The following is a 23,034-nucleotide window of genomic DNA, read 5'->3' on the forward strand; positions in this document are numbered from 1 at the left end:
GGGGACATTCACTTCCTCTCCCGAAGGGCGTGCTGACCTTGGCCTCGCTGACTCTGGGGCCCGGGGGCATCTGAGCAGGATCTGGGAGGCCTCCGTGATCCCAGAGCTTCTGGGTGCGTGGATGCCACGTGACCGGGACGCTGTTGACTCTGCGGGTCCCATGGTGTGCTTGGCAAACAGAGGGATTTACCCAAGGCCACCCTGTCCCCACCTGCCAGGTCGGGAGCTGGCGTGCGCTCGGTGCCTTGGGTTCGCCCAGAACACCCACCTGGAGACGCTGACCGCTCAGGTGAGCAAAATGCCTGCTCAGGAACCGGTCCCTTCTCCCTCCCCGAGTTCATGGCTGCTTCCCCCTGGGACCTCGCTCCAGATGCAGACGGGTGTGTCCAGGCAGGTGGCTCCTGAACACCCCTGAGGACTTTCTGCAACATTCTGGAAGCCCTTGCCAAGTGGCCACGTCTTCCAGAATGCCCTGTGTGCTTCCTGCCTCCATGCTGGGCTCCTGCTAAGTTCTCACATAGGTTTGAAGCCACGTCCGTACCTCTGCGACAGTCGGGGTCAGCAGATGTGCTGGGTCACCTGGCCAGGTCCGCTGGTGGCCGCTCGCTCTGTGGACAGAGGCAGAGAAAGTCATTTGCCACCCAGAGAGCAAAGTAGGGCACGGTGCCCTTTCACTGGGGCTGATACCTGAGCCAGTGGGGGGTGAGCGCTGAGCGAGGGTGCCGGTGGGGCTCATCCTGGGACTGGCCCGTGGTGAGCATGGGACACACGTTCGCTTGGCTTCTCATTGAGGAAAACCACAGGTGAGGGCTGCCTCCCTACCCCACTGCCCATCTTAGGCTGCACTCCTTGTCAGCGCCTTTGCATTTATTCCTCAGAACCTTCTGGGAGGGCTGGAAGGAGCACATTCTTATTTTGTAGATAAAGAAGAAATTCAGGAAGGGGCGTCAGGTGGCCGGCAGTCCCGGAGGCCCCCGAGCCTTCTCCCTGACCAGGAACCTGCGGGGGGACTGCACGCTTTCCGGGGTGAGTACGTGCTGGGCCCCCAGGACGTGCTCTCAGAGACCTCGGCTCCTGCCGCCGGGCCCTCTGAGCTCCAGGTGGGGCCCCGTCGCCTTATGAGACCACAGGGTCTGAGGAGGTGCCCACACTGTCTCTTCCCCCAGGCAGAGCTTGGCTGGGGAAGATCCGAGGTGGGGGGTGGGCAGGGTGTGCAGAGGTGCAGGGGCTGTGGGTGCGTGGGTGTGTGCACATCTGTGCTTGTGTGTGTGTGGCAGGCAGATAATGGCAGGTGGAGGCTGTCCCTTCGGTGATGGTGTGGGGACATTTCTCGGGGCATCCCCTCTGGCGGCGGGAGGGCCGTCGGGGATCAGCAGCGTGCTGGTCCCCTGACCCGCATTCACCGCGCCCTTCGGGTCAGGCCCCAGCCACCTGCCTCACTTTCCCTCCAGGGGTCGGTGCCCAGACAGGCTGAGGCTCCAGGTCAGCCACGAGCCCGCGGTGGGACCCGCTCGATCAAGGCCGAGGGTCGAGGGTCACGGTGAGGGTGAGAAGGGACCGGCGGGGTGGAGGTGGGAGGGGGAGGGGCAGCTCGGCCAGGGCCTCCGCAGGGGGAGCGGGGAGCGAGCAGGTCTGTCCCGCCGCACGCAGGTGGCAGCGCGCGGGTGCGCGGACCCCAGGACCCCCTCGCGGGTGGAGGGGTGGGGGGGAGTCTTCTCGCGTCCCCTCCCCTTCCTCGCGTCCCCTTCCCCGCGCCACGCCCCCCCTGCCGCAGAGCGATAGCTAATTGGGCAGAGAAAGGGCCCGATTGTCTGCGCGCCGGAAGCGCGGGCGTGGGCGGCTGGAAGCGCCGAGAAGGTGGCCGGCCTCGCCCGGCAGCTGCCGCCGGAGCCGCCCGGGGGTGACGTCAGCGCTGGCGAGCGGGGAGCCCGGCGGAGAGGGGGGCGCTCGCGGCCTCGCCACAATGCGACCATTGTGGGCCCGTGAATGCGGCCGGGCCTCTTGACCGGGGAGGCCGCGAGCCTCGCGCTCTGGCCTGTCACTCGCCGCCGGGGAGGCCCGGGCTCCGATCGGGGTGGGGAGCAGGGGAGCAGGCCCCTCCCCCCCAGCACAGCCCGCACCCCAGTGGGGACCCCCACCCTCGGCATGGCCTCCTGGTGGGAGGGAAGCACGGGCCCTGACCCGCTCCTGGTCCTGCTGGTCATTGTCCTGTTAGCCCGCTTCATTCTCTGGTCCTGCCTCGGGACCTACATAGACTATAAGTTGGCCCGGCGGCACCCCCAGAAGCCCAAGGAGGACTAGGGCCTCTGCCGGCCGGGGACTCTGAGCGTCACCCTCCCCCTGCCAGCCCCTCCAGGAGGGCGCTGCCCCAGAGGTGTCCTCTCCCGAGCAGAGGGCGTGCCGGGAGGGCCAGGCCACCGACCCCCGGCTCCTACCCGCAGGGCAGAGATGGACCGTGGCGCCCCACCACCGGCCCTGAGCTGTCCTGGTCACCAGCCCGTCCCGTGTCGGGACAGAGGGGCCACCACGGCCTGTCTGTCTGTCCGTCAGGGTCTGGGGTCCGCAGCTGGAGGGAGCGCTCGTGGGGGGCGCGGTCTGCTCTGCCTCCACGTCTTTGTAAGTATGTTTGCGGGAGGAGGTGGGGATGAGCCACAGGGGCTGGGGTGGGCGCCGAGGGGACAGACGTGGCCACGTCACGAGCCAGCCCTGCCACCCAAAGCTGCCTTGCCCCTCGGCTTCCTCCTGCCCCCCGGAGGGATAATCCTAAGTTCAGACGGCTGCCTTGGTTTCCCCAGAGCAGACCCCCAGAGGGTCTCAGGACAGGCTCGACGCCTGAGTTCGAGTCCAGCTCTGGTTGGCCGCGGGGAAGGAAATCTCTGTCTCTAAAACGGGCACAATAATCCCTCCCTCCTCAGAAGGGTGCGAGGAGGGTTGGACGAGGGGCGGGGCGGCAGCCCCCCCAGCCTGCACCCTGCTGGACTCGTGCAGGACGGTGCAGGAGAGAAACCAGGGACCCGGTGAGTGCCTCTCTTCCTCGGTGCTTGGAAGCGTGTGGCTGAGACGCGCCTCAGAAGGCGGGCAGGCGGGAGGGTTGACTCGGGCCCCAGGAGCCGGCGCCTGCCCGTCGCACCCCGCCTCGGAGAGGCACCCGGTGGCTCTGAGGTTCTCGACCTGGTGGCTCCTTCTAATCACCCTGCGGATTTTAGCAAACACGATGGCCGGGCTCCCCAGACGGAGAAGCAGGGGCAGGGACAAGATGTCCTTGGGAGGCTGGCGCCTGGTTGCACAGGACCGGGGACACCTGTCAGAGCAGAGTCTTAGGGAACTGGTGTTGCTGACCTGGGCGAGCAGACTCGGGAAGGCCCGGCCCGGCGCCACCCGTCTTGCCTTGTGGCGTCCTGGCAGAGGGACCGCAGGCCTGAGCCGGGGGAGCGGTGGGACCTGATGAACTCACCGGCACCGAGGAGATCCTGTTTTGCTCCCGAAGGACCTGCCGTGCTCCAGGCAACCTCAGGGCCCGGGGAGCCGGTTGGCGGAAGCGGGGACCTTCTGGGGGCGGGGCTGACCCACACGAGAGATTTTGATGGGGGGGTGTCTGGGGGCGGATGGCCGATGAGGCTCTTTTCTTCCGGATGACGGTCCAGAGAGTCTGCGCGGTCGTGGTGGTGGTGGTGGGAGGGGGCTTGGTGTGCGTTGATTCATCAGGGGCTGGAGGGCGGCTGTCCTCTGGGCGGTTGTGGGAGCCGGTGGCCCAACAGAACTCACGCCCCCGCCGCGTCCAGAACCTGATGGTAGGGGTCAGGGGAGGAGGTGTTCTCGTTGCCCTGAAGGAAAACGGCGTTCAGTGCCCTTTTAAAATCACGCGTGATTTCACTGGTCTCTTTAAGAAGAACCACGTGTGTTCTCAGGATCGGGTATCCAAGGAGGGCGGGTGGCCATTCATTCCGGTTCGCCTGGGACGGACCCAGGTTTAAAACGGGACGTTCCCCGTCCCGGGAGACCCCTCTACCTCGGGCAAAGCAGGCCCCGCCCCCACCCGAGGGAGGAAAAGTCCCAGCACACAGCGTGTTCATGGGTCTCCAGTTGCGGACCTGCGTGTAATCTGCGTGCAGCCTGCGTGTGCACACGGGTGCGTGTGATGGCGCCTCGGCCCATGCTTGAGGTTCGCCGTTTGGTCCAGTGAGCCAGGATGCTGGGGCTCTCACCGCCGCCCCTGCCGTTGGGGTGGTCTGGCAGAGGGGACAGAAGCCGGAGGCTCCTGCCAACGTGGGACCGTGCAAGAAAACCAGATTCTGCCAGGGCTCTTTGAGCCCCTTTGGAGTTACACCGGTCGGTATCTTTCTTCCCCCCGCCGCCGAAGCCAGTTTGCGTTGTGTCTTGATTCACAACGGACACGTTCTGCTGGGCGCGGGTCTCTGCAGCGATGCATCAGGCCAGCCATCTACAGCCTTATGACGCCTGCCCGGCTCAGAACAGGCACTCGAGCCGCGGCGTCTGAGTGAATGACAGGATGTGCCCTGGCCTGATATCAGGCAGCAACCACAGCTAGCTGCAAGTGACAGACGAGCAGACAGTGACTTAAACAAGAGAAGCCTTTTGTTCCCCTTCATGTTTATTTTCTCATGTAGCAAGAGGTCTGGCACCTGGGATTCCCGGACCGGGGTATGGCAGCCCCATGATATTATCACGGACTCAGATCCTTCCATATTTCTGCTCTCACATGCAGCTTCGGTCTTCATGGTCACAAAAAGGCTGCTGTTACTCCAGGCATCCTGAGTGACGTTCCAGGCAGGAAGAGAAAAAAGGGTGATAGAGAGGGAGAGGCAATTCTCTGACACCTAAAACCCTTAGGTTTATATCTCATAAACCAGAGTCATGTCACATGACACCCCTACATGCAGGGGCGGCTGAGAAGTGGAGTTTGTTAGCGGGGCTCATTGCCACCCTAGATAATGTGAGGATTCTATTATAAAGGAAGGTTACATAGGGGCTCCTGGGTGGCTCAGTCAGTTAAGCCTCCGACTTCGGCTCAGGTCATGATCTTACGGTTCGTGAGTTTGAGCCCCTCGTCGGGCTCTGGGCTGACAGCTCAGAGCCTGGAGCCTGCTTCCGATTCTGTGTCTCCCTCTCTCTCTGTCCCTCCCCTGCTCATGCTCTGTCTCTCTCTGTCTCAAAAATAAATAAAACATTAAAAATATTAAATAAAGGAAGGCTACATGGATATTAGACGGGCAACCGGCCGTCTCTGCCACTGACCCTTTGCCATTCGTTGCAATTGTCCTCATTTGGGACATGAAATGCTGATGGGTAAATGAATGATAACGACGGCCAGCAGACGGATAAATGGAGGGGGAGATGTTGTGCTCATACAACGTAGAAAACACAGCGGCTTGCAGGCTGGGAGCTAAGAAGTGGGCAGAGAGACCTGGACCCTGGTCACGGATGCTGGATCTGCACTAGGCATACGTGGCTATTAAGTACTGGAAGGGTGGTCAGTGCCAATGAGGAGATACTGATTGAAATGATACATTACCGAAATGATAATATTTTGGACACGATTGGGTTCAATAAAATACTAAAATTCATTTCACCTGTTTCTTTTAATGCGTTTTAATGTTGCTACTAGAAAATCTTAAAGCGCATGTGCAGCTCACATTATTTTTATATTGCACAGCGTTGTGCCAGAACTTCATAATCGAGAGAATGAGCCCTGGTGGGCAGGTGTGCTGTGTGTTATAGGAACACATGTGTCATCGGAAAGAGAGCTTTCTGGAGGATGGTTTGAGGTTATAACATCAGTACTACACAGCAGAGCTTATGAGATGCAGCCAAAGCTGTTCTTACAGGAAAAGTCATTGCCGTAAATACTATACAAATAAGAGAGAATGAAAATCAATGAATTAAGTATATGACTCAATAAACTGAAAAAAGAACAATAGAACAAAGCAAAGAGAAACGGAAGACAGAAATGAAGAGAGGAAATTAGCGTAATAACAAAGTGATAGAATTAACAAATGTCCCCAAGTCCTGGGTTTTTTAAAAATAACATTTCTTATGTATTTCCTTCTCCTTTTTCTCTTTAAATATTGTGTTGAAATACACACAAGGTAAAATTCACCATTTTAACCATTAAAAAAAATGTTTATTTATTTATTTTGAGAGAGAGCGGGGAAGGGGCGGAGAGGGAGAGAGAGAATCCCAAGCAGGCTCTGCATTGTCAGTGCAGAGCTCGATGCTGGGCTCAATTCCACGAACCTCGAGATCATGACCTGAGCCGAAATCAAGAGTTGGAGGCTTAAACGACTGAGCCACCCGGGTGTCCCCATCTTAATCATTTTTAAGTGTGTATTTCAGTGGCATTTTTGAGGGGAAAAACCCCCTAACAATCGATCCCATTCCTATGTTTTAAATTCATCACTAAAGAGTGAACTCCCGAAACCCTAGCCCCCACCGTTGACCTGAACGGAAGGTCATACGCTCTCTGTCTCTCCCGCTGCGACCTTGCTGTGTGGCCCCAGGTGTGCCGTGTAATTTGTGGCTCCAAGCCTTCATTTCTTCAAAGCCTCCTGACGTTGCTGCTGAAGAGCATCTTAGAATCCCAATAGGAAGTGCAGGGGCGGGTCTAACCACAGCCTTGGTTACTGGCAGGCTGAGACCACGCGCAACATCTCCTTTAAAACAAGACATGAAGGCCCAGGGTGTTTCAACGGAGGACCCCTACCGCCACCCATACTCAACACGAAAGTGCTCTAGCTCATGAAAGAGGGAGTGCTCTCCATTCCATGGAGTAAGCATCTCACTGGGACCCAAGTCCCCCGAAGACACACGGGAAGAGGAAATGCCTGTCGATGTCACTTAGAAATATTGATGCAAAAGTACGAATCGCTGAATTAAGTATCACATCAGAGGGAAAAAACATCATGACCGAGTAGGGTGGGTTCCAGAAATGCAGGGAGGGTTGAATACCAGAAAGTCAGTTAATACAACTTACCGTTCCAAAGAGAAACATAACTTGATAGTTTCTTTCGGTGTATTTCCAAAGGTCTTGGGATACAAGGTGCATCCAACCTCAAAACTCATCAAAAACAGAAGTAGATAGTAGATTGATATGTTTTTAACCCGAAAAGGAAGTTCTCTCTTCACAGGGAGCTGTTCTCTATCCTGATGGGCAGGGAAGTACCAGCAGGGTCATCACCCAACCCTGGAGTCGAGGGGGAGACGTTCACGGGGGCTGGACGTGGTTCCGGGGTGGGGCGTCGCCTGAGCGACTGGAAAAGAGGTGGCAGGTACAGGAGGGGTAGGAGCCCTGGGGAGGAGAAGGACACACTCGGGTCACTGGCAGTGAGACGGGTGGCTTTGTTTCTAAGCCACCGACTGCACGGGCACATGTTGGCATGAAAAACCCCATTTATAAGAGCAGCGAACAGAACACCTGTGTCAGCCGCTCGGAAGCTTCCCTTCCCTTCTGCTCCCTTCTGTCGGTTTGGGGGCGCACTTTGGATGCCGCAAGTGAGACTGACCGGGGACGGGAGACCCTGGGAGGGAGGGAAGGGGCCGGTGGGGACGCCCACGCAAGGCCGGCCGTGGGGACGGAATGTGACAGGGGCAGACGAGGGTCAACCCGGACCCCCGAGGGCAGACCTGACCACGTCTGTCCCTCCCGCTTCCCGCTGCGATGCCCCACGCCCTGGGAGGTCCTGGCGCTCCGCTCGGACCTTCAGACGGCTGACACCGAGGCCCCCTCCAGAGCAAGCTTCTGGGCCACACGCTCTGGCAGGTGTCACCACAGCTTAGCCCAGACGCACAGAACGAAGCCACCGCCTTTGTGGGGAGCACGGAGGGTGCTCACGTGTCGAGCGGCTAATCGTCACGGGGGACGGGATCTACTTGGGATCAGGGGTTCCCTGTGCCACGGGGTTGGCCATGCCACAATCAGGAGCGTCATGGGCGTGGTTAGTCATCTCCTTTACGTGAATTGCTGGGTAGTAATGAATGCAGTACCCACAGGGTGTTCTGGTCTCTGCCCTGGGAGGGGATCTGTAGGCCCTGGCAATGCTCTGAGTGTCCTTGTCAGCCTGGGACCTTGGGCCACGTGGGACAGTCAAACAAGGTGACTTCTTACAGGGGCTTTGGCCACGCAGTTTCCTCCCCATCTCCAAAAGGGGGCGGGGAGACTGAAGGCTGGATGGGTGGGTGGTCAACTGTATTTAGGGGTCGAGCCCGACAAAAACTGCACACCGAGCTCGCTTTAGGGGGGAGCTTCCTGGTTGGCTGTGTGTGTCACACATCCTTGCGGGTGGGGCTGGCACTGTCCCACCAGGAGAGGACACAGGAGCTCTCTGCACGGAGCTTCCCCGGGCTCTGCCCCACGCACCTCTGTCCTTGGCTGATTTTGAGCTGTGCCCTTTTGCTGTAATAAACCACCACACTGAGCATGGATCCCCCGGGGGGTAAGGAGTCCTTCTAAGGAGTGATGCACCTCGGGGTGGCCTGGGGACCCCTGAACGTGCAGTGGGGATCAGCAGTGAGGGTGGCCTTGGGGATGTTCCTGATGCCTGCACCTTCCTTCCCTGCCCGCCGCCTTCCCCCCGACAACCACAGAAGGGCATCCCCCCCAAAGCCAGCCCGCTCCCCACCTCCCCCAGCCACGTAACCCTCCCCCCCCCACCCCAGCAAGTGCGGCCGTGGTGCCGCCTTCTTGTGTCTTCTCTGGAGCCCGTCCGCGTACTTGCGAGAAAACACAAATACCTTCTCCCGTCTCCCCTCCCACGTTCCTTGTCTTGTTCTCTAGCTCTACATCAGCTTTTGTGGATTTTCTATTTTTTCTGTAAAGTGCGTGTATTTAAAAAAAATTTTTTAATGTTTTATTTATTTTTAAGAGAGAGAGAGAGAGAGAGAGAATGAGTGGGGGAGGGGCAGACAGAGAGGGAGACACAGAATCCCAAGCAGGCCCCAGGCTCTGAGCTGTCAGCACAGAGCCCGACCTGGGGCTCGAACCCACAAACTGTGAGATCGTGAGCTGAGCCGAAGCCGGATGCTTAACTGACGGAGCCCCCCAGGTGCCCTGAGGTGCACGTATTTTTTTTTTTAAGAAAGAACTAAAGAAACAAGTAAGTTATACAAGTTGGAAAAGGGCAGCGAGTGAGAATCTGTGAGGGGAGGGGCCGGGGAGAGACTTGGGGAGGGTCCGTCTTTGTGTGTGTAGGGGCAGGGGCGAGTAGGGAAGGAAGGGACGCCTGGAGCACAGGGGAGGCGGTCTGTGTGCTAATCCCGTCACCAGAGATGCTCTCCTGTCCCGCCTCCCGTCCCACCAGGCCTCGCAGCGTGGGAATTGGCTCACTCTTTGCGCCCCGGGGATTGGTGCCCAGCTCTTTCCCCTGGAGGAGGGTCACTGAGGAGGTCACGGCCGGGCGGGTGCCCTGACCCCCGGGGAGCCTCCGTGGCCAGTCCGTGTGAGAACAGGATACAGAGGGGAGACCCCCCCCACCCAGACAGCTCACTGGCCCTGACTTCATTCCCCGGATGGGACGTGACACACGTTACCTCTGCCCAGCCGCCCCCTCCGGTGTCCCCGGCCTCCTGAGACTAGATGTTTTGGAGGGGCAGGTGGAAGGCGAGTGACCGCTCACCTCTCAGCTGGGCATCGGCCCCCTGGTGCGGCAGGACAGCCGGGCCCCTGCCCCTCTCCCCCCAACCCCGCTTGGCCAGGGAACAGGCGCCCAGCCTCTGCCATCTCCCTCGAGAGCGGCCTGCAGGGCCCCCGTGATGGAGATGAGTCACTGGGTCTAAAAATAAAAAGAGTCAAGTCCCGAAGCAGCGTATTTCCTTTTTAAGCCAGATGTGGCCGCCGAGGGACCCCCAGCAGTTTGGCGCTGTGGGGAGGGCCAGGAGCCTCAACGAGGTCTGGAGCCTCCGCCGCACGGGTCGCTGGGGGCTCCATCCCCACCCCCTGCCCCCCATTCGCACCCCTCCACCCCCGCACTGATATTTGCACCTGCACAGGCTCCGTACGGGGCAAGATGGACGAGGACGTGGTCCCCGCCTCCGGCAGCTCCCGGTTGAGCGGGGAAGACGAGCCGTGTGTAAATAATACCTGACCGGGCAGATGGTCCTCAGGGCTCTAAGGGGGCAGAGCGCCCCAGGGATACACACAGGGGAAGGGGCATTAATCGTCTCTCAGGGTCTGGGGAAGGCTTCCCGGAGGAGGTGTCGCCAGAGGTAGGACTAGGAGGGGCTCTGAGCGGCAGATGGGAGGAGTGGCGTTCCAGGCAGGAGGAACAGCAAGGGTCCCACGGCTGGAAAGCTCATGGCAAGTTGAGGATCCGCGGAGGGAGGAAGGAGAAGGAGGAGGAGGGGGATGTGGAGGAGGGAGAAGGAAAAGAAGGAGGATGGGGAGGAGGGAGACGGAGAGGAGGGAGAAGGAAGAGGAGGAAGGGGAAGAAGAGAGGAGGAGGAGGGGGAGGAGGGGGAGGGAGGAGGAGGGAAGGGAGGGAGGAGGAGGGCAGGTGTGGGGCTGCAGAAGCCATGGGCGGAGTGTTTCTGGAGATCCCCAGTGGTCATGCGCAAAGATTGAGGCTGGGGGGACCGAGGGGCATTTGAGGAAATCCTGGAGGAAGCAGCCGGGGTGCGGGAGGTGCCCGGGGAGAGCGGGAGGGAACCCCGCCCCGCTGAGGGGGCCGTTCCGGGTGTGCGTTCTGGGCCAGCCGTCCGGCCGGGTTTGCCACAGCCTCTCCTCCTCCCCGCTGACCCGGGCACACGTTTCCACCTCCCCGGGGCCCAGGCGCCCATCTGCAAGACGGGGGCCGCATGGCCGTCGCACGAAGCCCCGAAGAGCTGAACTCGTGCACAGAGAGCCGGGATGCAGGAAGGCATCCCCTGGGGGGGGGGGGGGGGGCGCGTGAATCAGCGTGTCGGATGGGACTTTCCTGGTCCTCCCAAGAGTGTGGCCGAAGCCACAAAACTGAGGAGGAGAGGAGATAGGAGCCGTGCGTCGTGAAGGGGTGTGACCCTCCCGGTCCTGTCGGGCTGGACGAGCAGAAGGGTCCCCACCTGTCTCGCCATCATCCACCTCCAGCCTGAATGGGACTGGGAAAGGGGAGGGGCGCCTGAGGGTCCCCACGTAGGGGACAGCCATGGCAGTGCAGGCGATTCTCCCCTGGCCAGCCCGGAGTCCGGAGGGGTCCGCGGGGCGTCTGTGGGCCCAGAACGCGGTGGGCCGGAGAGGACTTGGGAGCCTGGCTGTGATTCCCTGGACCTGGTGGTCGTGCATGGGCGTGGCGATTGGTACCTGCTTCTCCCCTGTGAGCTCAGGGGGCTGGGGGCTGGAAGGAAGAACAGGGCCGTGAGGCCACCTGCCGGCCCCCTCGGGCATGGGTAACCTTGGCAGAGGCTCCCGATTTCCCCACAGGGTCAAGTCATTGCCCCCTCGGGCCCCCTAGTGTTGGCGCCCCGAATTGCGTAGCTGAGCGCAGGGCCACCCAGCCAGAGGCCATTTCCTCAGCGCTCCTGTGGCGGGTGTGGCCGTGGGATTGAGTTGCGGCCCCGGGATGTGGGAGGAAGGGAGGCGCGCCCTGGGGAAGGAGGCCCTCTCTCCTCCTCCCTGTTGGGGTGGACCACAAGCTGGCGGAGACAATGGAGAGGACACTGGTGCCCTGGGGCACGGGGGAGCAACGTGGTGGGAAGAGTCCGGCTCCTTGGGCCGTCCCGCGGTCGGGAGCCCCTGGCCCACCCCGCACCGCCCTCAAACTCCAGGCTGTCGCGAAAGGGAGAGGTGAGCATTCGTCTTGCGCCCGCCATTGTGTCTGGGGGCTCTTTGTTACACAGCTTTGTCCGTATCCTACCTGGTGCACCCTTTCAACGGGCCCGTCGCGTTCAACCTTCTCATTTGTGAAAGAGACCCCGGACCGCCCCGCCTACAGCACAGAGCCGGGAAGTGCCAGAACGCGCGGACGCCCGCGGTGTGCCTCAGGGCTGCCCCTTTCCCTAAATGCCCGCCCCCCTCCCCACCTCCCTGTAAGCCCTCTGAGGCCAGACCGTGGCCTCACCCCGTGCCTCTGACGGAGCATTTGCTGCCTGTCAGGAAAACAAACCCTCTGGCCTTCAGCCGGCCTCGTCGTGTCCTCAGAGGGAAATCAAGCAGCAGGAGAATCAGAGAGAAATGACCGCCCTGTCCCATCCGCTCTCTTACCTCCAGCGATAGCAGGACGGGTAGGGGTGGGCTCAGCGGGGACGCGTGGGGAATGGCTGCTATTTGATGTGTGTGGGGGGCGTCCTCTCGGGTGGTGGAGCGTTCTGGGATCTGCCTTCGGTAAAAGCCTTTTGCTCGCAGGAGCGCTCACCGCCGGGGTGGGCTGGGGCGGTCGAGATGTTTCCTTGGTTCCCCCAGGTCTCGGGCCTGAGTGCGTGGCCTTCCGCGGCTCGGGTGGTCCTGGCGATGGGCAGCTGAGGCAGATGACCTTAACCAAAGCCAACGGCAGGTTGCTCACGATGCCTGCGGAAGCCGTCCTTCCAGGCTATCTTCACCCTGGTCTTCAGGCCTCCCAAACTATCTGGTGAGTTCTCACCACGGCGGTGTGGACGGCCGTCCGATTGTGGTCTGGCCAGCCCCCGAGTGCGTATCGTCAGCCCTCTCCTTCCCGGCGGATCGTCCGGGGGCCAGCGCGAAGGGGAAGAAAACCCTCCAGACACAGCCCGGCCCGGCCGTCCATCATCGGCTCCCAGCGCTCTGCAGAAGTAACAGATACCCGAAAATAAGAAGTCAGGGTCAAGGGAAAGCACACATTAAATAGGGAAGGTGAAACTGTGGACGAGATGGGACTAGGAAAAACCTCTGCTGCCCACGACGTCCTCCAGGGTTGTTGGGATGGCACCGCGAATTCCTGGCGGCCAAAGGGAGCAGGGAAAGAAGGAAAGGTTTCGAGTTCATATGGTCCTTGGGGAAAACGCACTGCTCCCCAGGGACAGTAAATGAGTCCTTAGCCCTTAATTTGTAAGATAAATTGCTCCCGGGGGCTTCGCCTCCAAATTATTGGGCGATATAGTATCGTATCAGCCAGCGGTCTCCAGAAAAACAGAACCGATATGATGTGTGTTCATATAGAAAGAGGTTTATTACAGGAATTGGCCTGCACAGTCATGGAGGTTGGGGGGTCCCAAATTTCTGGGCTGGGCTGGACTGGCAGGCTGAGACCCAAGGGAGTCGATTTTCCAGTCCAAGTTGGAAAGTGGTCTGCTGTAGAACCAGGGAGAGCTGATGTCGCAGAGAAGTCCGAGGGCAGCCTGCGGGGGAATTGTTTTTGTTTGTTTGTTTGTTTGTTCTACCGAGGCCTTCAACGGATTGGACGAGGCCCACCGCAGAGGGAGAGCAGTCTGCTTTACTCAGTCCTCCCGTTCCAATGTTAACCCCACCTAAAGACACCCTCGTAGGAACATCCAGGGTGATGTGTGACCAACTACTTGGGCCCCCTGTGGCCCAGCCACGTCGACTCCCAAAATGAACCATCGCAGCGATGGTTGGTGCCGTGTCCCGTCTTCACAGCAAACGCAGTCCCCGACTGACCGGGTAGGCCCCCGAGACACAACCAGAGGCATGTGGAATGTGTGCTGGGGTACGTCGTACGTGATCCGAGCTCGGCAGTGGATCTGAGAATAAAGCACTGAGACCCCCACAGGGTGGCTTGCTCGCCCCGCTCGTGTGTCTGCCGTGAAGTCACGTGCTGAGAAAAACGTTCCCGGACACCAAAACGGCCCCTCGCCCGCACCCGCCCGGCCCGGCTCAGCACCTCATCCCTGCGTACGGGCCTTTAGTTTTCATGCTGGAACTCAGGACCCGCTGACGTCGCTTTGTGTGCTTACTTACTGGCTGCGTTGGTTCTAGTTGGTATGTGTTGGCTTGTCTGGACGTCAAGTCCAGGAGGGCAGGGAGTTCCTTGAACAGTCACTTGAGAACGGCACCTGGCGGTTAGTGGGTGCTTCACCCCCATTTCTGGGGGGGGCTGACCCTTCTCCTGAGTCTTCTCCGGCTACGGGTCCCTGCTTCCTTCCGCCGTCCCCCCGGGCCTGAGTTTCTGGCTGGGCTCTCGGCAAGGCTGGGCTGATGGCGGGGACAGTCCCGACGTCGCAGGACATCCTGCCTCTAATCCAGCTGGCCGTGCGGTTTCCATCAGCACGCATGGCCTCGTCACGGCTCCCTGGTGGCTGGTCAAGCTCTCAGGTCTGTCCTACGTGCAGTATGTCAAGTGCCAGGCTCCCGGCCACTCACTGGTCAGGAGGCTGTGGGCACTGCCCTCGGGGGCTCACGAGGCATCGTGAGATCCGGGTGCGGGCACGGCCTTTACATCAGAGCCAAGCCTTATTCAATGACCCGTACGGATCGGTCACCTTTCTAAGAACTTTCCACGCATCCTTAACTCTACTCTTCAACAAAGCTTCTATGGGCGGGCTCTGTTATCATCCCAGGTAGCAAGGGGGGGCATCTGGGTGGTGGTCACAGGCGGTCGCAGGGGAGCTGAGCCCCTCCCCCCAGGCCTGCTGTCCTCTGGGCGCCGTGAGGCAGAGTGGGAAGATGCCACAGCACAGTGCTGGAGTCCTGGAGGGACACGGGAGGGGTGGGGACTTCTGGCCTGGTGACATCTGAGCTCAGCCTGGAAGGTCGCAGAGGGCGTTTGTGGTGGGCGGTGGGGTGGGAGGGGTGCCTTCCAAGGGGAGCAGGGCTGAGTAGGTGGGGAGCGGGGAGGGTGGGTTTGCAGAGCTGGGTCACTGGGAGGGGAGGCCCCCTCTCCGGATCCTGCCTGCTCAAGGAGAAGTGATCTCTTGTTTGCAAGAAAACATCTGGGGGCGCCCTGGGGGGGCTCAGTCGGTTGAGCGTCCGGCTTCGGCTCAGGTCATGATCTTGCGGTTCGTGAGTTCGAGCCCCGGGTCGGGCTCTGTGCTGACGGCTCAGAGCCTGGAGCCTCCTCCAGACTCTGCGTCTCCCTCTCTCTCTGCCCCTTCCCTGCTCACGCTGTGTCTCAAAAATAAATAAATGTTAAAAAACAATTAGAAATATAAAAGGAGCTTCTGTCTGGAAGTCGTGTGCGTAGATGCTTTTACGCGTGCCGGGTATAACGTGGGAGAGGCCCGCCCCCCGTGTGTCTCTCACAAAATAACCTCATCCCAAGAATAACAGGGACGTCCCCCGCGTCCCTGCTACCCTCACGAATCAACCGTGCGGGTCTCCTGTTCCCCAGGCCATCGGCCCGTGCAGACATGACTGTGAAACCACAGCCAAAAAGCAGTCTTGTTTGTTCATTGGTTTGTTCAGCAGACGCTTCACTACTTACCTGCTCGGGATGAGGGGCTGCGCTCCGAAAAATAATTGCTCAGGTTTCCCTGGGTTTTCACGACTCACGTCAGGACCCCGTATTAATCAGGGGGTGTTGGCTGTCGTAGCCATCAGTCCCCGATTGCAGTGACCCAATCCAACCAGGGTGTGTTTGTCGTCCGAGACTGCGCGGGGCAGGCGGGGTAGGGGGCTCTGTTCCACCGGGTCATGCGGGGACCCGGGCCTCTCCGCGTCAGGGGTTCTGCCCTCCTCCCAGAGCCTCGGGACCTCCGTTTGGAGCCCGCAGGGGGCTGGCAGAGGGCGAACAGGAGGAAAGAGCAGGGTGGGCTGCACAGGCCTTGCCTGGATGCGGCATACAGTGTTTCCGGCATGTTCCGTCGGGGAGGGGCTCAGTCACATGCCTGTGCAGAGGGCTGGACAGCGTGTCCCGCTGGGTGCCCGGGAGAAAGAGGAAACAGGTCTGGTGACCCTCTGGCCAACATCTGCCACAATCCTAACAGCACCCTGTTTGCTTCTGAAAAAAGGAGTAGGGGGCACAACCCGCGTTCTGGAAGGAAAAGACGACATTGTCCCCACAGCCGAAGGCACCGCGGGAAAGCGTGACCTGCAAAGCCAGGCTGAGGAGGCTCTCTGGGTCAGAGTCTGGCTTCTGGAGGGTTCTGCTGGGTCGGTAAGCTCTTCTCCACACCCGACTCTCGGGGGCCGCGGGACTCAAATTTCTTAGGTCATTCTGCAGGGACAGGGCCTCCTCCCAACCCTGCGTGCCTTCCGGAAGTGGCTGCTGTTCTCGCCTTTCCACCCTCCGCATCCCTGTGGGTGTGTGCCCTTAAATCCCTCTGCTGTAGCCTGGGAGCGAGCTCAAGTACCGATGGTCGGTCAGTGTCGGTCTTCAGGAGCCCACGTCGCTCTTCCCCATTCAGCGTTACCTTCCGGCGCGGTTAGGGAGTCCCCGCGACGATGGTCGTCATGGCGACACAGCACTTTTCTTTGCGCAGGCGTGTTCCGTCCAATGGTGGCAGGAGTGCCCGAAAAGAGGTTCTGGTTTGCGATTGGGAAGGGTAACCGCAGGGACTGTAATTCCAAGGACGGTAATTCCAGCTATAATCGATCCCAAGGTCTGGGTGCGTTCAAAGACCGACATGGTCAGGCCACGGCGCTTCCCAAGGGTTTCCGGCCTTGCCGTCATTTCCTGGAGAGCGGTAGCAAGGGTTGTCTTTGGGCCCCACAGGTGACCGTTTCAAGAGCCGCTGGGCCCGGGCTGTGTGAGGTGACTCCTGTGGGCTCCCACGGTCCCCTGCTCCTGTCACATCACCTGTTGTCATATATTACAATTGCCTGCTCGAGTCTTTCTCTGGCCTGCGAACTACCCGTGGGCTGCAAGGGAGTCCTACTGACTGGTAAAATCCTACTGTGGTTTGGAGAGAAAAGGCACTTGATCTGTTGGAAGAAAAGGAGGAAGGAAGGGAGGGAGGAAGGAGGGAGGGAAGGAAGGAAGGAAGGAAGGAAGGAAAAGAGGGAGGGAGGAAGGAAGAAGAAGAAGGAAGGAAGAAAAGAAGGAAGGAAGGAGGAGAAGGAAGAAAGGAAGGAAGGAAGGAAGGAGGAGGGAAGGAGGGAAGGAGGGAGGAGAAGAAGGAAGGAAGGAAGAAGGAAGGAAGGAGGAGAAGGAAGGAGGGAGGGAAGGAGGGAAGGAAGGAAGGGAAAGAGGGAGGGAGGAAGGAAGAAGAAGAAGGAAGGAAGAAAAGAAGGAAGGAAGAAAAGGAAGGAAGGAAGGAGGAGAAGGAAGAAAGGAAGGAAGGAAGGAAGGAGGAGGGAAGGAGGAAAGGAGGGAGGAGAAGAAGGAAGGAAGGAAGAAGGAAGGAAGGAGGGAAGGAGGGAAGGAGGGAGGAGAAGAAGGAAGGAAGGAAGAAGGAAGGAAGGAGGAGAAGGAAGGAAGGAAGGAAGGAAGGAGGAGGGAAGGAGGGAGGGAGGGAGGGAGGGAAGGAAGGAAAAAAGGAGGGAGGGAGGCCAGCTGCCCGGGCCCCATGTGAGCGGAGCATGGCCCTCCCGGCCACCTGTGCGCACAGACACACGATCCCATGGGAGCTGGCGCCCAGCACTGCTGTGTGTAAACAGAGCCTGCCCCTCTCGTGTGGCCCCATCTTCCGACACTGGCCTTCGCCTGCCCGTGGAAACCCAAGATCCAGACTGGGACGAGGGTTGGCAGATGTCTGTGAAAGGGGCCGTCTGCCTTTGCAGATAAGAATCCCCTAGACAATGGGATGGCCTCGGCCGGAAATTCCCGCTGGGCTCCCAGTCGGGAGACTCCGACAGGCCTGGGTCACGGCTCCCCTGCCCCTCGGGGCCATCTTTGTGGGCCCGGGGCTCCCGCTTTCCCGCGCGCCCCTTGGCAAGAGCTCTCCTCCCGCCCAGACCCGCAGCCGTTTCGTGGGACTTCTCAGAACAAGAGATCTTTCTCCGAAGGCCTTGAGTTGGGAGTGTTGGTTTTGCGGACTCAGCCTGAACCTCCTCTCTTGGATCGCTGGGGTGTGTTCGTCTGAGGCCCGGGGCCCTGGTGTGGGAGGTGCCAGTGACGATGGGGAAGTGATCAGGGCTCACCCTTGTTGGGGTTAGCCACATGCCAGCTTGGCACTCAGAGACGGGCAGTCCCGTGTGGTATTTCCCTCGAGAGCCCCCGATGAAAGATGGCCGCAGGGGAGCCAAGGAGGTCAACGGGATGCCGAGGTCCCCTTGAGGGCCCGGGTGAGACTCCCAGCTCTGAACCACGGCCCTTCCTCATTACCGTGCATGCTTTGAAGGGCGGAAGCCGGGCACGATGGCCAAGGTGCCCTAAGGAAAGCCCACACCTGCCACCTCGTTTGCAGTTAGGTCACTGGGAACCCATTCTCTGGGAAGCCACTCTCCCTCCTGGGGAAGCAGAGAGCGTCCCAGGGATTTCTGTCCTGTTCTGTTCTCAGCGCTATCCTGTAATTGGCCTGGTCGTCCCCAGGAGGCCTCCAGTCAGAGAATCAGACCAATAATGAGGCTCAGCTGGCTCTGGCATGCTTCCACGGCTGCAGCCCTTATCAGGGCCTTACCTCCCAGTCTTGACTCGGGGCTGCCTCTTTCACAGAGGCCGTTTCCACAAAGGCCCTTATATGTGCCCTTCCTGGGTGCCCTTCTCTGTCCCTTCCTCTAGCCTCGGGCGCTGGGCCAGACTTACGCGTTACTCAGATGGAAAGTGCATCCTGTCTTCTACGGTCGTGACTTTCGTCCAGCTGTTTCCCCCGGACCCCCCCCACCACAGGGGAAGACCATGAGGTTCCTGCTCAGAGACGCAGGCACTCACAAGATAGGAAGGCGATCGGTCCGATGTAGAAAGCGAGGGTGACGTGAGATCGGGGGTCCCCAGTAACGTCTATGTATCAGTCAGCGATTGCCCCAGGAGTGCTGTGTAACAAAGCATTTCACACTCAGGGCACACAACCATCAGAATGCATTTCTTGCCTTGCTGCCTGGTCCGAGGGGCGGGTCTGTGGACCGGCCGGGCTTTGGCTGATCCGCAGTGGACTCGGCTGGGCTTGGCTCCGGGCCAGGACATGCTCCGTGTGTCCACTCTTCCGGGGACCACAGGGCTCCTGTGGGCTTAGCCTTCTTGCAGCCCTGGCAGAGGTGCAGGTGATTAGCCCAGTCCCCAAAGCATCCTTTTCAAAAAATATTTGTTTATTTTTGAGAAAGAGAGAGAGCGAGCGCGTGCACACGAGCGGGGGAGGGGCAGAGAGAGAGGGAGACACAGAATCAGAAGCAGGCTCCAGGCTCTGAGCTGTTAACACAGAGGCCGACGCGGGGCTCGAACTCACAGACCGCGAGATCATGACCTGAGCTGAAGTCGGACGGTCAACCGACTGAGCTCCCAGGCGCCCCACCCCCCACCAAAGCATCTTTCAAGCCTTTGTTTGCATGTGCAGCTGACATTCTCCTGGTCCAAGTGAGTCACGTGGCCGAACCCAGAGCCGTGGGCAGGGTTGGTGGGGGGGGACTGCAGTCACGTGGCGAGGGGCACCGGTACGGGGTGGAATTAGGGGTGCTTCCTGTGGTCGACCACGGCCCCTTTCTCAGGGCTTCGAGCTTGAACTCTGCCCTGAGCGGGGCGTCTGGCCCGTGCGGACGGCATGGTGGATGTGAGTTCAAGGCCTGTTCGGCCACTTACGAGCTGTGGGATGGCGGGCGAAGCTTGTCTGGGCCCCAGTTTCCTGGGGTGTAGAACGGGGGTGGTGTTCATCCACACCCGAGCTCGTGTCAAGTTCTGAGTGAGCCGGGCGGGGGTGGGGGGGGAGGCGCCTGCCTCATGGCAACCACTGGGAGTGTCGCAGCAAGGTCCCCGTGCGGGGGCGTCTTCCACGGTGACACCTTTGGACGTTCGTGCCCAGAGGGCGTGCGGGCCCCTGGCCTCCCTGCTCACTCCGGCCGAGGAGAAGCCACACGGCTGAAGCCGTTTCTGCCCTGTGGCGGCCCCAGAACCGAGGTTCGCTCCGAGAGTCCTGCCCAGGTAGCTTCCGATTTCATAGCTCGCTGCCCAGACACCCTCAGGCCCGTACTGACTGGCTCCGAAGGGACGGGGGCAGTGACGACCCCACTTTCCTCCTCCCCCCTCGGGGAAGCTCCCCTGTGACCCGACAGAGCCACCTTCTGCCTTGTAGACATCATGTGACACTGAAGCGCGTGGGGGCTTCCGGGGGACCCCCCCCACCCCATGTGAGCGCTACACCGTGAGCACGGCCTGTGCTCATTTATGACCCAGAGGCGGCTGCCGTAGCATGGACAGTTCCGGAGCCTCTCTGCGTTTTGGGGGAGGTGACGGCCCCTTTGCACATGTGATGGAAGCTACTGGACCTTCACCCCCCTCGCAAAGCACACAGACAAGCCATCCTTGGGTGTGGTTTCAGGCAGCTCGTGTGCTCCCTGCAGACCATTTACATACGAGCCCCCCCATCCAGGGACACATACGCGGACAGGACCCACTCGAGCTCCCCAAGGCCGAGCATTCCAGCATCACAGAGTATAATGCCAGCAACGGATCATCATCCCATCGTGAGAGTGTAGATCCCTGAGTCCACACGTGATGGCGGATTAGTAGATGGATAGGTAAACCCACCTCGGAGAAAAGAAAGCTCTTTCGGGTGCAACACCAGCTGACAAATGTGGGCGGAATGGTAGGTTCCGGAAATGGCAAATTTGGAACCATCGGAGCAGGGAGTGATTTAGGCAAGCGGCACGCTCACCGACGGAGATGAGACCCTCGGGCGAAAGCGTACATCGAGCTTCTTGGCATCTTTCCGCGGGACACTTTGAAGGGACTGAACTCCATTCAAAGGGGCGATTGGAGAAACCCGGAGAAGGCCACCCTCACCGAGGGATCCGCGTCGACAGCGCCAGCGTGGGGACCCAGTGACGGCGTGTGCCTCCCGACGGCAGCACCGCGGGCACAGCCTCAGTCCCGTAGCTGCCCTCGAGGTGCCAGCGTCACGGAGAAAAAGGAAAAACGGAAGATGCGTCCACAATAAAGGAAACTCAGAAAGGCATCCCGCTGAATGCCATGGTTGGTCGTATTCTGAAATTCAGTGCCGTGAAAGACCATTTTGGGGGTGACCGGAAAAATCTGAGTGGGCATCACGCATCAGAGGATTTTGTTTCAATGGCCAATTGTCAGAATTTAATAACTGTGCTGCCGTAAACCTCCTTAAAAGCCCTATTCATTCTTAAAAAGAAATTTTTTTTTTAATGTTTTAATTTTATTTTTGAGAGCGAGAGAGACAGAGCCCGACGCGGGGCTCGAACTCACGAACAGGGAGATCGGGGACCCGAGCCGAAGTCGGACGCTTAAGTGACTGAGCCACTCAGGCGCCCCTAAAAGCCCCATTCATTCTTAAAAAGAACGGTCGCGCTGTGGCTACGTGGGAAAACGTCCTTGGGATTAAAAGATATGCGCCAGAATATTTAAGGATCGCTATGGATGGAATGGAGTCCCCTCCCCCCCACCCTCCGGCCCAGATTCCCACGTGAAGGCCTCGGGTCCCGCGAGCCGACCAGACGGGCACAGCGACACGGGTTGTCGGCAACGTTGTGGTTCGGAGACAAAGATACGCGTGTGTATAAAGAAAGGCCGAGCGAGAAAGCCAACGGGCGAAATGCCCAGGGCGACGGTGGGTCTAGGCGAAGGGCATCGGCGTGTTGTCGGCATGATCTGGGCAGCTTTTCTGCACCTTTGAGGTTGTGTCGAAATACACGGCGAAACCAAAAGAGAACTCACGTTCTGTACAAAAACGAGGAAAAAAAGCCAAACCGGGCTCCGTGGGCTCAGGATTGATTCAACGTGGCTCTGGACCCCTGACTGCATTTCCCGGTCATCCCGACTGAGGGGCGGCGGAGGCCGGCCTGTGCCCCGGGCATGCGCCCTGGGGAGGAAATGATAGCAGGTTGAATTCTAGAAGTCGCCAGGATCCTGGGACCAAGCTCTCCTGAACTTTTCCCAAAGTGTGTTCCTTGGATCCCCACGCTGAGGGATTCTCCACACGGGAGGGTTCCCTGGGCAGGCACACGTGGGAAAGGCGGCAAGTGACGTTCCCCCTTCTGGATGTTTGCACGGTATTTTATTAAAGTATGTTTATCAGGGAGCAGCCGGGCTGCTCGGTTGGTGAAACCTCCGATGCTTCATTCGGCTCAGGTCACGGTCTCACGGTCTGTGGGTCTGAGCCCCGAGTGGGGCTCTGCGATGACTGCGGAGCCTGCCTGGGATTCTCTCTCTCTCTCTCTCTCTCTCTCTCAAAATAAATAAACAGTAAAAAAAATAAAGTATATTTATTCGAAGCTTTGGAGCCTGCCTGGGAGTCTCTCTCTCTCTCTCTCTTTCTCAAAATAAATAAACAGTAAAAAAATAAAGTATATTTATTCGAAGCTTTGGAGCCTGCCTGGGAGTCTCTCTCTCTCAAAATAAATAAACATTAAAAAAATAAAGTATATTTATTCAAAGATTTGGAGCCTGCCTGGGATTCTCTCTCTCTCTCAAAATAAATAAACAGTAAAAAAATAAAGTATACTTATTCGAAGCTTCTGAGTTGTGCTCAGAAGCCCAGTGTAACTTTCTACAACGAGGTGGAGAGGTTCCTGAGAACCCCTTATGGGAGAAGTAGCCCCAGGCCGGGATACTTCAGACTCCCAGGAACCTTGCTGGCGGCTCGGACCCTCCAGGACCTCCGTCCCTCTGGGCATGAGTGCCAGGGCCGTTTCCGGGAAGGGGGCAGGGAGAAGGAAATGACCCACTTGCCGGCAGGGGTGCTGAGGTTACGTGAGCAGGCGTTGGGGACACCCTGGGCGTGTCGAGCCGAGCCGAGCCGAGCCGGGACGCGGGTGTCCAGGCGGCTGGATAGGAACGGGGCCCTTCCCTTTCTCCTCTCTGCCCTCGGGGCCCCGGCGACATCGGGCTCTCCCGAACCACGTCCCTCATCCGCCAAGCCCGGTTCCTCACGGTCCCTCCAAATACTCGGGGCCCCTTCCTGTGACTCTGCTCATCCTGCCTCTTCTTCCGCGCTGGCCACCCTCCCTGCCAGACCCACCCAAGCTCCCTCTTCCCCCGGCCCGGCCCGAAGGGGTTCTGCTAAACCGCCCAGCGGCCCACGCGGTCTGTCTTCGCCCTGCTCAGCGGCGCTGGGGAGAGCACCCTGTTGTGCCCTGAGTCA

General features: G+C 59.5%; 1 protein-coding gene across 1 annotated transcript; it reads left to right on the plus strand.

Annotated features, from left to right (window-relative positions):
* Positions 1-2,047: 2,047 nt before the first annotated feature.
* Positions 2,048-3,554, plus strand: SMIM38 (small integral membrane protein 38). Its single transcript, XM_042906176.1, has one exon. The coding sequence runs from the start codon at positions 2,146-2,148 to the stop codon at positions 2,299-2,301; it is 156 nt and encodes a 51-aa protein (XP_042762110.1). The 5' UTR covers positions 2,048-2,145; the 3' UTR covers positions 2,302-3,554.
* Positions 3,555-23,034: the final 19,480 nt, after the last annotated feature.

The sequence above is a fragment of the Panthera leo genome, chromosome D1 (genome assembly GCF_018350215.1).
Source record: "Panthera leo isolate Ple1 chromosome D1, P.leo_Ple1_pat1.1, whole genome shotgun sequence".
Lineage (NCBI taxonomy): Eukaryota > Metazoa > Chordata > Mammalia > Carnivora > Felidae > Panthera > Panthera leo.

Excerpts from the sequence above, each read along its gene's own strand:
- SMIM38 (XM_042906176.1), top strand. The coding sequence starts at position 2,146 with ATGGCCTCCTGGTGGGAGGGAAGCACGGGCCCTGACCCGCTCCTGGTC.